This window comes from Ascidia mentula, chromosome 8 (genome assembly GCF_947561715.1).
Source record: "Ascidia mentula chromosome 8, kaAscMent1.1, whole genome shotgun sequence".
NCBI classification, from domain to species: Eukaryota; Metazoa; Chordata; class Ascidiacea; order Phlebobranchia; family Ascidiidae; genus Ascidia; species Ascidia mentula.
The window spans coordinates 13,123,899-13,138,673 of record NC_138573.1 but is presented as its reverse complement, the minus strand read 5'-3'; the positions used below and the strand labels follow the sequence as shown (position 1 = coordinate 13,138,673).

The 14,775-nt window shown below is 36.2% G+C and overlaps 2 protein-coding genes across 3 annotated transcripts; one reads left to right on the top strand and one right to left on the bottom strand.

Annotated features, from left to right (window-relative positions):
• The first annotated feature begins 2,480 nt into the window (after positions 1-2,480).
• On the top strand, positions 2,481-6,867 carry LOC145911358 (docking protein 1-like). Its single transcript, XM_082998679.1, has 10 exons — positions 2,481-2,608; positions 2,779-2,871; positions 3,135-3,236; positions 3,296-3,395; positions 3,573-3,726; positions 4,089-4,150; positions 4,644-4,736; positions 4,883-5,104; positions 5,454-5,784; positions 6,160-6,867. The coding sequence occupies exons 1-10, from the start codon at positions 2,558-2,560 to the stop codon at positions 6,206-6,208; spliced, it is 1,257 nt and encodes a 418-aa protein (XP_082854805.1). The 5' UTR covers positions 2,481-2,557; the 3' UTR covers positions 6,209-6,867.
• Positions 6,868-7,903: 1,036 nt separating this feature from the next.
• LOC145910202 (uncharacterized) lies at positions 7,904-14,249 on the bottom strand. Of its 2 annotated transcripts, XM_082997239.1 has the most exons (20): positions 13,968-14,249; positions 13,547-13,690; positions 13,144-13,283; positions 12,670-13,068; positions 12,358-12,599; positions 12,145-12,303; positions 11,971-12,042; positions 11,829-11,900; positions 11,687-11,758; positions 11,504-11,616; positions 11,412-11,450; positions 11,190-11,345; positions 11,009-11,125; positions 10,843-10,940; positions 10,508-10,684; positions 10,224-10,453; positions 9,912-10,085; positions 9,787-9,846; positions 9,649-9,714; positions 7,904-9,453 (listed from the first exon to the last, which is right to left on the bottom strand). In XM_082997239.1, the coding sequence occupies exons 2-20, from the start codon at positions 13,553-13,555 to the stop codon at positions 9,236-9,238; spliced, it is 2,613 nt and encodes an 870-aa protein (XP_082853365.1). In that variant the 5' UTR covers positions 13,556-13,690; positions 13,968-14,249; the 3' UTR covers positions 7,904-9,235. The 2 variants fall into 2 exon arrangements, with proteins under 2 accessions (XP_082853365.1, XP_082853366.1); XM_082997240.1 differs by lacking the exon at positions 13,968-14,249 and having other exon boundaries at positions 10,511-10,684; positions 13,547-13,703.
• Between the last annotated feature and the right edge of the window lie 526 nt (positions 14,250-14,775).

The following is a 14,775-nucleotide window of genomic DNA, read 5'->3' as shown; positions in this document are numbered from 1 at the left end:
AGTTTGAAGTTTGCCAATTCTTCTATTACGTGTATCCACTACCTTCATTCAAAAATGCTTTACTATTTCAAGGATAAATGCACCAGTGTGTGTAAAAATCTTGTTGTAAAAATTGTAAGAGAGAAAGAAGTTGTTTCTTGGAAACACTTTTTGAAAGGTGGTGGTAGTCCGAATTGATGTAACCGCTATTTTACGCCGTGAATAGGCCGTTATTTTCGTGCGAACGTTCTTAAGTCAATCATTAACTATTTCAGCTAAGTTGTGTATTTCGATGGATGTAGCGGTTCCTCAAGCGTTGATTACAGTCCGATCCGGCTTGGCCTTTGCTCAATGATAAGCTAATTGAAATTACCCCTACCCAGAGGTAGCAACCGGTTTTAGTACGGCAAAGTGTGTCAAATAAGCCACCAATGTAATTACATTTTGCTTTTACAAAGCAATATAAAATTCAAAACCCAACACCAAAGGGATTTTAGTTGACTATATTTCTCTTCATAACTGCCTCTTCTAGCAGATTTGATGTAAACATTTCGAAGCGAGTTGATCTGCCTCGGATATCTGATTGTGCAGCAGTGCGCCGTTCCGGTGAGAATTCAACGGCTGGTGATTCCCAATGCCCCGGTAAGAATTTTGTTATTTTGAACTTTGTTGTGCAGATAAATCCGAGAAACAAGCGTTTTTCGTTTTTGCTGACCTTGGATTTTGCATCACAAAAACTCCCCTTTTGGTAAACCAATGGGTATCCAACCGTGACGTTTCTGCAGTCAAGTGCAACAAAATTAATTAATGACGCAATACTACAAACTGTTTGTGATCAAATTGTGGCAGTTTCCTGGATTTTCATAATTTTTTTGTTAAAGTGGTTGTTACGTAATATTTTAGCCAGTAGGGACCCCTACTTGCTGGCGGAAATTTCAGTTCTATTTTTGTCCTTCGATCTCTGGTAACTTCCGTGTTTGCTTCCCACAACGCAAAGCTTGCGCTCAACATACCTGTTTGATAATCGCAAAATTTAACGTAGTTTTGCTACCCTGCAGTTGTTTTGTGAGTTGGTTTGCGTTATATGTTAATACAGGATAAAGAGAAACTGTTCAGGTTCATTTCCTTTCTTTACCTTAGGTACGTGAAGTATGTTTTATTTTGTTCACCACCAGAATATATTAGGCTAACCCAATCTGGGGTTTTCTGTGACGATTTTTAAAGGTGCACACAATCTTATACTAGAATAAAAGTTTGGTATACCAAGGTATTTTGTGAAGTTGATAAAAAAATTAGTAGGCAATAGAAGGCTAGTACCACATATCAGTAGATGAGCGATGTTTTGTTTTGTTACTTGTCATGTATTCCTCATTTTAATGTGGACAATTTATTTCAAACTTTTAGATCATAAAATAACCTAAATTATTAGATTTTGTAGCAATAAAGTGTTTACATGGTTGGTGTTACACTTTGTTTTATATTATCTAAGACTTGACAGTAATTTTACTAATTGTGTGTTTAATCGTGTACAGTACTACTATTTTATAGTTGTTCTATATTATGGTCCATGGTTAGATGCTGCAGTAATATTGTAATGTAATATATATATATATATATAAAATATAAGAATATATAAATAATAAGAATCGTGTTAATGATTTGAAACAGAATGTTCCCAATTGAAGTCCGTCTTTATTACAAATCATAGAAAAATATTTTTTGCATGCACATGCATCAGATTCTGCAAATACAAAATAAACTACAAACAGAAAAGCTTCTATCATTTGTTATAAACCAGACTGACTTCAATCGGAAACAGTCTGTTTTAATTTAATAACTTATCCCCATAAATTGTCGTGCTGGTAGTAAGACAATGCCCAATAGAAGGCTAAATTCTGGCAAAATTAAGGAGTCAGTCTTAAGCATTACAAGTTATTGACCTCTACCACTCAGTGCTGGGTCATACTGATATTTGATGTAAAGGATTAGGCTTTACCAACGACCATTTCATATGATGATATCCAAAAGATAAAATCAAACAGATTGTGTAGCTGCTTGAAAAGCTCTATTTCAATTTTGAAAATTTAAGGAAATTTACAAAGACAGTTAAACTTTCTTGGTGTGTGTTTAGGCATATATACATTGTACAAATACAATTGAACAGAGTTTCACAATAAAGTTTGCTTAGCTTGATTAAACGGTTGTGACGCACATATTCGGGAGAACAGGGCAAACACTGGAAATAAGTGGGTTTGGGGCCTACATAAAATATGAACATGCTGGAGTACTCATGTAACGCATACAACCAAATTCTAATAGCAGATGACCTGTAGGCCAGAATGATTCATATCACATTGTGGTTAGTATTAAGATTAGTGTCTCTGCAATTTAGATACCATCGTAAGGGTTCTTGATGTAATTAGATCAATTGTATTTTTGCTTGTGCTTTGCAAAGTGTGTTGTGATACCAAAGGTGCACATAATTTATTTGTCTCTTTTTAAAGGTAGTATTCTGAATGATGTTGTTCTGTTAAAGTAAATACGATTAAGTTTTTTTGTAAATGTCTCTGTTGCTACAATGGGTGATGAAGTAATATCTGGAACAATAACTTACAGCAAGGGCACAAAAGTAAGCTCCAGTTTATTTTTGCATTTTGTTCTTGTAATTAGTTATAAAATTAGCTGCACTACAATTGGGTTAAATGATAGATTCTTGTGAAATTTATGCTTTACCATTCGATTGAAACTGATGATATTCTGATTACATCTAAATAATTACACTTCTTTTAACTACACTAGAAATCAAACAAGAAATGGGCAGTCCTGTACAGAAAAACACCGACAAGTGTGACTCGGATTGAGTTCCATGATAGCAAAACTCAGTCGATGAAGGTAGAAATGAAGTTAATTCTGTGTAGTAATCCAACTAAGTTGATGATTGTAAAATGGTCACAACAGTTTCTACACTTAGAACAGTTTTTTTTATTATTTTTAGTTCCTTTTTAAGCTATTTGGAGACCAACTTTAAAAGTACTCATTGGCACAAAAAGTAACATTTTTCCCACATGTTGATCCAAAAAAATAGTTAAACTGATGTGTTGTTCACTCCTTACAAGAATTCACTATCAACGTTATTGCTTTTTCTTGTTGCACAGAGCTGTGTAAAGTTGGACAGATGTATAAAAATTCACAAGATTGACCAAAAAGATGGCAAAGGCCCTTGTATTGAGTTGTACTTTGGTGATGACAAGCCACAGGTAGATTTCCTCTTTCACATAATCACATCAAAAATGTTACATAATATTTATTGTTTAAGATACTCTCTGCTGCAAATGAAACAGAACTGGAAAGGTGGTTAAATGCCTTAAAGTCTACTCTCTTTGCTGAATCAAGTGATGAAAATTCCCTTAGAGATGGTATTACCAATTAGTTAAAATTACATTGGATATAGTAATAATGTAAGCAGTGCTGTTAATAGGCTTCGTAATATTGCATATATTGTTAATCAAGAAAGTCATACAAACATGAAGAAACATGTAGATGCAATTTGTAACAAAAAACATTGACATTTAACAGTTTGAAAATTATTTTAGTATTTTTTGATGTGGAAATCAAGTCAACAGAGATTACAGACAATCTTAAGCTGAAGGGAAAGTATTTCCTGAATGTGTCAGCTGATGACATTTCACTGCATGAAAGGGATACAAAACAAGTAGTTATAAAATGGCCCCTTCATCTACTGCGAAAGTAAGAAACATTTTTTTTCCTTGTGGGGTGCTGTTCAGACTATTGCATGTTATGAATTTTTCCTCTATGTAAAACATGTTCTTAGTGAACACTGTGAGTACAATATAACAAATTGGTGGGTTTGTGTGTTTAAACAATCTTGACAGTCACACAAAGGCTTTCATTTTACGGTTTAAGTGGATTTTGAAAATGAAAGCAACCAAATCGTGAAAGGTTGCCCTCTTCCACTTTAAAAGTGAAACAATATGGTCTTTACTGGTGTGCTGAGTGATCCAATATTTGATTTCTATAAATACCATAGTGAAAGTAGTTTAAGTGGCTTGTGCATACAAAACTTAGGTGTCCACGTCCTTGTTTTGTAGATATGGCAGGGACAAACAAGAATTTTCACTTGAGGCTGGAAGGCGATGCCCCACAGGCGAAGGTACAGCTATAAAACACTAGTGCCACATATGATTTATACAACAGCGTAACCATTTGTGAATATACCGCTGGTTTGTTTGCAATAAAAACATTGATACATTTCACATGGTAATATGACACCAGGCAACATTAACTGTTGAACATGTAATCCAGTGGCACACCTTTTATGTCATATTTGTGTTAATTATTATTTATTCCAAAACCAAACATTAACAGGTAGTTAACACACAAAACTGTTAATGTTGTGTTTGATTTCACTGTGAATCGAATTATTTCCCAACATGTCTCTGTGGGCTCACGCCATAAATTTAAGGAAAACATTGCTTTGTCTACAAATAAAAATAGTTGTTGGTTTGTATTATGGTTTGAAATATCATGTTTATTATCTTGTGTTCCATATCAACAAAATGTGTTCAGTCATTCATGTAAAGTAAAATTTAATCGGATTAATTCCGAGATTCCGAATCCAAAAACAACACAAGTTTGTTTTCCAGGAATGTTCTACTTTGTTACTGACAGTTATAATGCCATCTTTCAAGAAGTTGAAAAAAATGTTAAAACTATTGCCTCCCGTGGGCGTGCACAAAGTAAGTTAAAGAATTCTACATTTAAAAGTCCTTTTTTTATTGACCCTAGCACATTTTTTTGCTGAATAAATGATGCGTTTTAATTTTACATTTTTCACCATGAACAACAAAAATTTACTGTTGAAAACCACTCATTGTTTTCAAAGGTACCTCTAGTGTTGGACATACAAAAAGTAAGTCAGCGCCTAAAGCACCACATTCTCCAGACATGCTGGCTCCTGCCTCTCCCAGCATTTTGCCTGCATCATCAATGTATGCTGATCCATTGGATTTTAGAAGAGAAATATCCTCCGGGATTGGTGGGTCAGAGGGAGTCTACAGTGAGCCAATTAACCTAAAAACTGCACCAAAAAGTGTTAAAAAGCCAGGTATGTTTTGAACACTTTTGGTTGTTGTATTATGTGTCCTATATAAGTGTCCTACTCCATATGTGTTCTTGTTGTAGTTTGCAACTGAATTTACCATGTGAAGAAAGTAGTTTTAAAATATTTTGGAAGAACTGAATGCTCGAAACAAGAACTGAAAGTAGAAAGGCCCCAGATTTGGAGGCCAGAGGTTTAATGCAGGAGTTTCGGGAGCTTTTAAGAGAAACGTTTCTACATCGACTTCGATGGTGTTAATTTTGTCCAACAAGTCACCATAAGTCGCTAAGACATGCAAAGACTCCGAGCCACAAAATTAAGCTTAAAGCAACTAACATTAATGCTTGCATGACAGGAAAAGATAAGCCACAGCCAACCAAAGACAAACCGAAAACAGGCATTTTTGGTAAAAAGAAAGGCCCTCCACCCCCCGGAGATCCCCCAAAGAAACCCCCACGACAACACAGCGCCATGGCAACCCCTGAAATGGTGGAGGAAGCAACTTACGCTGAGACTGTGGACACAACTTGGGAACAGGAAGGCGTGTCGTCGGATTACAGCTCGTTGAACATTGGACAAGGCGGACAAGGCGAACAAGACGGAGAATATGATTCCATATCTTGGACAGGAGCCAAAAAACCACCCGCAGATCCAACTTACGCCACTACTGACACCTTCAATGGAGGGTAGGGGGGATGTTGTGTTTTCGTTGGTTTGGTTGGAATAAAATAGCTTTTATTTGTTGCAATATTTATCAAAACAACATCATTGCGACTGTACTTAATGCGTATAAAAAAGTTGACCTAAAGGTTGCATGACGCCTGATATATGTTGTTGGCGCGCCGACGAATTTAATGACAAATCCAAATACGTTAACTGCCTGTTTAAAGTTGAAGAAAACAAAAATGACATACCTCATTTCCACTGTTTATGCGGCTTAAGTATACGTCGCATGTCGTCTAGCCCAGCACACTCTCGAAAGTTCTTTTCGGAAGTGGATTTAAAACCTCGATGACTCGCGTATGGTTTGCATAGAATCTGACGCGCGCGTGTTGTAACAGATACCAGGAAGCGAATGAGGACGGTGTATATGATCACGTACAACGGTGAGTGAAAGGACATTTTCGAAGACAAACAATCAGTTCAGTGTTTCAACCGATGGACGCCTTCCGCCTTCGCCGAGCTGCAACCACGATGTCATCACAAATTTTGCGAATTTTTGTAACACGTCCGAGTAAAGACGACGCACATCGGAAACGGCGAAGTGGTGGCTTTTTTTGTTTAAGTTTGTGTTTTTTTATATGTATATCTGTTTACTTTACTGGTTTTTATCGTCGCGCCCTCATGTGTTACTAGTGTAGTTTTCGTACTTCTTCACAAACCTATTTGTCTTACATAAGGCATTGTTTTCACCATCGTACTCACGAACGAGGATAGTACTGCGCGTCCTATCCAAGTGTTGTTGTATCATTCCGCAATTCATACATTAGTGATCATTTCGTGCAATAGATCGCCCTGCAACCAACTGACTCCACCCAAGTGAATTACGATGAAATATTTTTGTGGTGTTCACTGGGAGCGTATGTGGTTGAAGTGCCAAGGCAACCCTGTGCTGTAGACCCATCAATTCACTGCTCGCTACTTACCGTTCTTGTACTCGCGTTACAATAATCTTTTAGATGTATTTTATTTCTTAAGCTGTGGTGATTGATCATGTGAACGCTGTTTGAAGATCGCAGACAATAGCATTGAATATACAGTAAAACGCACTACAACCTTTATTTAACCGTGATTGATACGGGGTATTAGGTCGTTAGTTGATAGCGAGCGCTTCCTGGCTTCCGCAGGTGAAAGTTATAAAGCAGGTAGGTTGCTTTTACCAATATGACTCCAATGTAATGTGGTTGATATGCCAAGCACCAAAAGCTCACCCACGTTGAAGCACCGCCGCGTATAACGGTACACCAATGTGACAAAATACAGCCATCTGAAATAGAAAAGAGGAATACGGTATTTTGTGTCGATATACTTGTTAACTGTACGTTTATACTTGAGTGTGTAGCCTATAAAAACTAAATGTGTCTGTAGAAAATCCGTGGATTAGGATTTATTGATAGACATTAAATAGCAAACAAATGGGGCATATCCGTCCTACACGCTTGCAGCCCGCGCTTGTAACAAAAGGCAACTTATAACGTTAAAAGCAAACAAGTTGCAGCTCCTGGACTAAATCATAACCCAAAATACCGGTTGCGCTTTATACTTACCGAGTACGATTCTCAAAAACCAATTGGTTGAAATGTATCATCCTGGCCGGGGCGTGAATGTAAAGGGGTTGTGGATTTCCTGAAAAAAAAATACCACCTACAAACGCGGATCAAGTAAATACGCCAAATTCACATTCGTTAACCTCCGGTTCAAAACGCGACGCAACACTTTCTCGACTTTCAAGTCCTGTACATTGCTACTACCTAGTGAATTTTCGATTCAATAGTTGTGGTACTGCAGGTTATTGCTGAATGTATGTGCCCGTATGACCTAAAAGGATATGACTTCCTGCGATATAGCTTACGCCCGGTGTTTCCGATTGTCGTTTTATGATTCCTGATCTTTAGAACTTATTCCTTGTAAGGAACTTTGGCCGAGAAGATGTCGACATCAAATGGTACTGAACGGAAATGCTATACCGCTGCTTGACGTCACAGGCCATCCTGTTGTGTCATAATCCAGGAAAGGCTGTTGGTTGTCCACGTTTGACCCTTTCCTGTTGTCCCAGGCCACACTTCATAAACCAACGAAATGGTTTGTATTTATTGTGTGTGCAACCAACATGAACACGATGTCCACAGAAAAAGTAAAACGAGTAACTAATATTAAATTTGGAAAGTTTATGGCAAAACGTTTTAATTACACTAAAGTAATACTTTCGCCGAATTTATTGCTAACCAACACACTGAGTAGTTTTACTTTCCGGAATTCGGTAGCGAGACAATTCAGTCGAAAAGATGGGTATGAATAAAAATAGAAAATTACACAGTACACTGGCAAACGGGTGCCAAAAAAACACAACAAATTGTGTAAAAATTGAAAGAAACTAGCAAAGCAATATGTGCCATAGTGCCAACGTTAATTTTGTCAACAGCACGTATATAACAAAAGCCAACAATGTCTTGTTTGTTATTCCCACCAAACAATCGAATTGGGCTAAAACATGAGGAAAACAAGTCTCCCGCACCCTTATCTCTTCGCAACCTTGTTTGTGTCATCACAAAAGCAAACAGAGGCACGGCGTTTTGTGCCGAGCGGGGAGCGCGGTGGCAGCATTGTCTTGTCACAATGTTATAATAATATTGATTAAACTACGAACGGAACAAGTTTGGTCCATTTTGAGGCGGGATACTGTTATCATCGTTTGTATTGTCGTTGTCACCAGACTTTACTCTTCTTCCACACAAGAAAACAATTTTTATTTCTTCGTTTTGACGTTGTTTTGTTTATTGAGGAGTTGACTATGCTTCTGTTTTTATAATCACACTAGGGCAATTTTATAGCAACGCAGCTGCACATACAACTGGTGTTTAACTTGAAAAAGAGTTGGCCTAAAAGTGCGGACGACCAAAATACGATAATTCACAATATAAAAAAAACACGACAGGGGGGTGGATGTAAAAAACGGTTACATGAGAGTTTTATAAACGGTGAGGCTTTACTGGAAAACTAAAAAATGCCAATTTTGTTTTTGAAAAGATATGAAAACAGCATCAATACTAATTCCGTACAAATGTCAACAATTGCGATGTGTCTGCTATCATCGAACAGGCAAGAAATCGCCTAAAAGCCAGTTTTTTTGAAGTTAATAATAATTTAAGTTTCAAAACTGATGGATACAAAACCCACTTTTCCAGTCTTGAAACTTAAATTATTTAATTGTTCACGAGTGCCACCCAGCGGTAATGTAGATACGCAATTCTTCTAAAATTGCTTTCGTAAAAGCTACGCGTGACTGTGCACCTATTATACAAAACGTATTATAATGCTTTGTAAAAACAGTTGCATATTTGACACATAAATCATCACAAACAAAACAAATAAAAAAATATTGTTTCAATAGATATTTAACTGATTTACTTCCAGAAATTATTGATGTTCTCCCGTTTGTTGGGAGGCTTCGCCATTTTTCTTTCTTACTTCATCAGGTTTTACTGGTTTGTGTGTTTTATCAGAAACCACGTTGTAGTAGTGGTAGTGTATAGTACAGTTATTGTTAATGGGAGAATTGCTCATAGTTAGACTTTCCTGTCCAACAATTGCTCCTTCAATGGTCGCCAAGTTTGCATTCACCATTCTCGAAGGGCCTGCAGAGTAAAACAACGCTAGAAATGTTAATGCATTTGAAATACGTTGTCTCGGTCAAGGCTGAGTCATACCACTCAAACTGAACACACAAGCAATTTACACGAAAGCCAGGAAAATTGCGTCTCGTGGCTACTTTTTTTGCATGTATTAAATATAAAACATATACTGACATAATAAAATATTTTTTTGCTTACCTGAGGTGTTCGCAGGTTTTTGCACCACTTCTTTTTGCACAGTGGGGGTGATAAGGGGTTTGTTGACTAAAAGATTTATTATCATCCGCTATGTTTATTGTTTGTATTATGCAATCTCAAAATGATCACGTGTGTTACCTTTGGCAGCATGAAACTCAAAGCCCTTTTTGCGGAGATCTTCCACGGACATATTTCTTCCTGCCACAAAGGTTAAAAGATTACATTTGTCAATGATACACATCATTTTGATTAGACATATTTACCATGACTTTTCTTCCAAGCAATAAGTACGTGGCGTCTTTGCTGGGCGAAATCATTACGAAAATTAGCTGAGGCGTCATCAATGCATGCGTCATCAGTCATCAAAAAACGGCGCGCAAACTCATAGAAATGTTGGTTCGAAACACTGCGTGTTGCATTTACCAGTTTTTCAGAGACTGGGATAAAAGGGAACGGGTTAAATTATTGTGTTATGTGTTACAACAGTAGCATGCTACAACAAATTGTTGTGTTTGCAACTATTAAATACGATGTTACAATAGTAGCTATAAAATACGAAAGGTTTGTAACTTCACCATTAAATGTATCCCAGTCAACTCGAAATGTCTTTCTCCTCAACTTTTCATCATTATGCAAAACAGTGTAAGTAATTTCACATGTATCTGTATCTGGTGGGGTAAAATCAGCGATGTCGAAATACACAGAATCCTTTATTTCAAAAAATGCATCTTCAATTGGCTTAGATGCAGTTTGAAATGTAACATTAGGGCATTCTATTTTCAGGATTATGGTGCTCTGGGAAGACCTGTAACACAGTCCTATGCTCATTAATTGACAGAAACAAAACATCGCACATTACCACAAATCAAGCACATCAACATGCATCGAGTTTGGGCAACTTTCAGCTTCTTTTAATGACAGCAGATTTTCTGTAAAAACGCATTCAAAGCTTTTTGCATTTTTTCTCATAAATTGTAGAGTTTTCCTTTTCTTCCAGTGATACAAATCAACAAACCATTTTACAATGACCTTCCACCTGTACCAAGGAGTATTTTGTTATGCAGCAAATATAATGTATTTCGTATCAAAATTAACACAAATAGTTGCCAAAAATGCTGAATGGCTACATTTTAAAAAAATACTGTTTAGTTAAAACGACAATTTACGTTTACAAACAATCGTATTTTTAAATACCATGTAAAGTGTCTTGCTTTAAAGGTAATACAGCCGTTTTCATCAAATTCAGCTGGCTGATATTGACTCCAAATCCAACCATTTTCACTTGTTTCAATCTAGACGATATCATGCAATATTATGAGTTAGTTTAGACGTAAAGTGAATATTAAATGAATGATTCAACCCAGCAGTTAGTTGGTGAACGTTTCTCTGCAATCCAACTGGAACCCAATGTTATTGTAATGGGTATGTTGAACAGCAATCCTTGTGGGGAGCACTTTAGTAGAGGTGTGATTCCAGTCTAATTATATAAATGGTGATATACGCAGCTAAAAACTGCTAAAAAAGCTGTAACAACACTAAACTGTTTCATTCCTATTTCCATAATAGGCATTTATTGTGATTTTTGTGCTTTGTAGTAAAGCACCAGCTGGTACATCAACAGAGCATCCACCGGCAAACAACTTTGCTCCATTTGGGCCAACCACTGCTGATGTTTCATCAATGAACTCATAAACTCCCTGCAATGGATGTAGCAAAACTTTTTCAAAACCAATTACCTCTTATCACAAACTTAAACATCTTACCGATACATTTTGAATATGTGGCTCCTCAAGTTGATGAGTCTACAAAACACAAGTCAATAAACAGAAACAGGGTCAAGCAAAAAATAACTTACTGCATTTTCATTTGAAAACTGCACTTTGCTATCTTGCTCACCTAGATGTTCATTTTTTGCAACAATTTCTGTGTCTGCTTCATCTGTGGTTGGTTGGCCATGAACAAATATTTCTAACAAACAAAATAAATAATAGTTAGCAATAACTTTCATTTGAAAACCGCACTTTGCTATCTTGTTCACCTAGATGTTCATTTTTTGCAGCAATTTTTGTATCTGCTTGATCTGTGGTTGGTTGGTCATCAACAAATATTTCTAACAAACAAAATAAATAAATGTTGGCGGGAACTTTCATTTGAAAACTGCACTTTGCTATCTTGTTCACCTGGATGTTCATTTTTTGCAGCAATTTCTGTGTCTGCTTGATCTGTGGTTGGTTGGTCATGAACAAATATTTCTAACAAACAAAATAAATAATAGTTAGCAATAACTTTCATTTGAAAACTGCACTTTGCTATCTTGTTCACCTAGATTTTCATTTTTTGCAGCAATTTCTGTGTCTTCTTGATCTGTGGTTGGTTGGTCATGAACAAATGTTTCTAACAAATAAATTAATAGAAGTTAGTGCTAACTTACTGCTCAGTAACTCAAACTATTTTCAAAAGTTTGATAAAATAAATGTTTGTGTACAAATTACTTACTTTTAACCTCCAAAAATGATCCAGTAAAATTATTCAAACTTATTTCTGTGTCATTTTGATGTTTGCCCTTTTTTTGCCTTTTGTGCAATTTTTGCTCTATGATATTTAAAGAAGTCTTCTTAATAGCAAATGAAACGAGTGACTCAATTCTGGATCTAACTACATTTAAAAGCAAGAAATTATTAAAAACATAATTGAAAAAATTAGTAATACCTTCTTTAATTGTCATCCGTTTCATAGCTGATCCATCCCAGCATGTCGTTATGACTTCATTTGCAACTTCAACAAACTTTAGGTGTTTTCCCTTGTTTTTCTCAATTTCTATGACTTCTTTGACCCTTTGGAGATTTGGGCGTACACCAGAGAAAATATGAAATTGCAATAATTCCAGGGGCATGGGTGAATCATAATAAACCTTCTGATCAATTAAAAGTTCATAAAGCACCATTGCCAAACTGCAAAAGCATAAAATTCTTTCAATAATATCGAATAAATAAATTTAAAAGAAATATTCAACTGCTTTACCTATACATGTCCATTGCAGGGTCTGGTGGTGACATACGTCTTTGCAATTCTGGAGCAGAATATAAAGGATTGCTTCTGTCTTTGCATCCTTCAAAGCCAGTTAACTTAACTTGCATTTTTTTTCCAAGTAAAATATTTTCTGGTTTGATGAGTCCATGTGTGTATGGAGAACTCAACTCACAATGCAAGTAGTAAATAGCACATATCAACTGATGGAAAAGATTCAGTTTTATTTTCCAAGGTAACTTTATTTTTTCCTCATGTTGAAGTATGTGCAAATTGCCACATTCTGGAAACTCAAGTATGAATGCACTACTTTTCTCCCAACTTGTTTTTCCATAAACCTTCAGAATGTTCTCATGATTCAGTTGGATTAAGGTCTTAGCTTCTTCCTCAAATCTAAAAAGGATATAAATAACTATCTCCACGAATTACATTGTTTGCCTAATATTTTTACACTTAACAGTAACTTACATGGCCTTTTGATCAGCTCGGTAACATTTTGCAAGAACATCCCCAATATGACTGTGCCTACACCAACGGCAGACTGCTGCTGTTGTTATAAATAGAACATCATGCTCTGTTCTGCATGTGATTAGGTCTGTAACTTCTATCTGTCAAATGTTTGGAAAGTGTAAGTAATATGCACTGATCAATTTATGGTGCATTATTTTTTTACAGCACTTTATTACAAAGTAGCATGCTACTGTCACATGGCAGTAATTTAGTATGTCAGCAGACTTCATAACCCCTATGGGTTTATCAACGTCCATGATATTTTACAACCTTAAACTAAAAATTGCTTGGTGTACAAAAAATTCTCTTGGCAGTACAATAAAATCCAAAAAACAAACCATAGTCTACCATAAAGACTTACCTCATTCATTTCTACCCAAGTTAACTGAATATCCAAACAGCAATAAAGTGCTGTTATCAGGATAAAACATCAAACTAGTGTATTTGCATTATGTAGGTTACAACAACACAAAGAATTATATCCCGACCGGAAAAAGAGGAACCACTTCAAAAGAGGAAGTAATTTAAACCTGAGGTCATGGTTGCATGCCTTAAAGGAATTTAAATGTCACACAAAAGTAATTTTGCACAATTCCATAAGTAATTTTATTTGCAGTGATAAATTCACACACTTGCACATGTAGCGCAATTACCATAAAATTTAAGTCTATTTAAAATAGAACAAAACAACACAATTGGAGGTGTAAAATACAAAACATGATTGTAAAGCAAACTAATCCTAAATTAAATGAGATTACATGTACACACTGGTAAAATATTACCTTTAGTCATGTTCGTCATATAACTGGGGCAGTGTTTACAAGAATAAGACAGAAGAATGATGGTGGCAGCTCAAACATGATTTATGACTTTTGGATAATTTCATAGTCACACAGTAATACACATTTCATTACTGTCTACGTGGAAAAATATAATGTTATAAATTAAATGCCTCATGCGGAGAGCTTTTGCCATTATGTCTTTATTCACAGTTTAACAAGATAAATAACACTGAATAACAAAGGCAGATATGAACAACTGCAAACTTCACATTTCAATAATCATTCTGTGACGGCCAAAATTTATTGGTTGAATGTCACGCATAGGCCTACGCTATCGGTCTGCCTATACCGGGTCTTCGTAGGTACCAACGTCAGGTACGATGAGTCAGAAATTCGCAATCGCACCCCAGTCTCTTGGTTTTTAGTGAATATATTGTGCAGTGAAAGAACGACGAATCAGTACGCTAAATCGTTCACAGATTCGGGATGACAGCAGTGTAGAATGGGTGAGACACAACACAATACATCAGCAATGGGACAGCATCGGGGTAAACAGTACAAACAGGGCACGATTGAGATTTCTGAAGGTCACAGTACCACGTTTCTAAAGGCACTGTGGAGCTATCTTAGCGTCTAAAACATACAAACAAAGTCACAAATTTGCTACATAGTCAACTGGCTTACAAAACACTGAAAGAGGCACATGACAGGCCTTTAAGTCTACATAACACTTGTCACAAATATGGAAGTACCACTAGAATCTCGACAAGGTCTAATCTACATTAATGTTAACGATTACTGTGGCTAT

What these genes read in the sequence shown, in the direction of transcription:
- LOC145911358 (XM_082998679.1), top strand. Translation starts at nt 2,558, where the DNA reads ATGGGTGATGAAGTAATATCTGGAACAATAACTTACAGCAAGGGCACA. An exon ending in GCAAAACTCAGTCGATGAAG is followed by an intron (nt 2,872 to 3,134) that starts GTAGAAATGAAG and finishes CTTGTTGCACAG; the next exon opens with AGCTGTGTAAAGTTGGACAG. An exon ending in TGAAAATTCCCTTAGAGATG is followed by an intron (nt 3,396 to 3,572) that starts GTATTACCAATT and finishes AAATTATTTTAG; the next exon opens with TATTTTTTGATGTGGAAATC.
- LOC145910202 (XM_082997239.1), bottom strand. An exon ending in GTTGATGTGCTTGATTTGTG is followed by an intron (nt 10,454 to 10,507) that starts GTAATGTGCGAT and finishes ACTGTGTTACAG; the next exon opens with GTCTTCCCAGAGCACCATAA. An exon ending in TGAGTTTCATGCTGCCAAAG is followed by an intron (nt 9,715 to 9,786) that starts GTAACACACGTG and finishes TAAATCTTTTAG; the next exon opens with TCAACAAACCCCTTATCACC.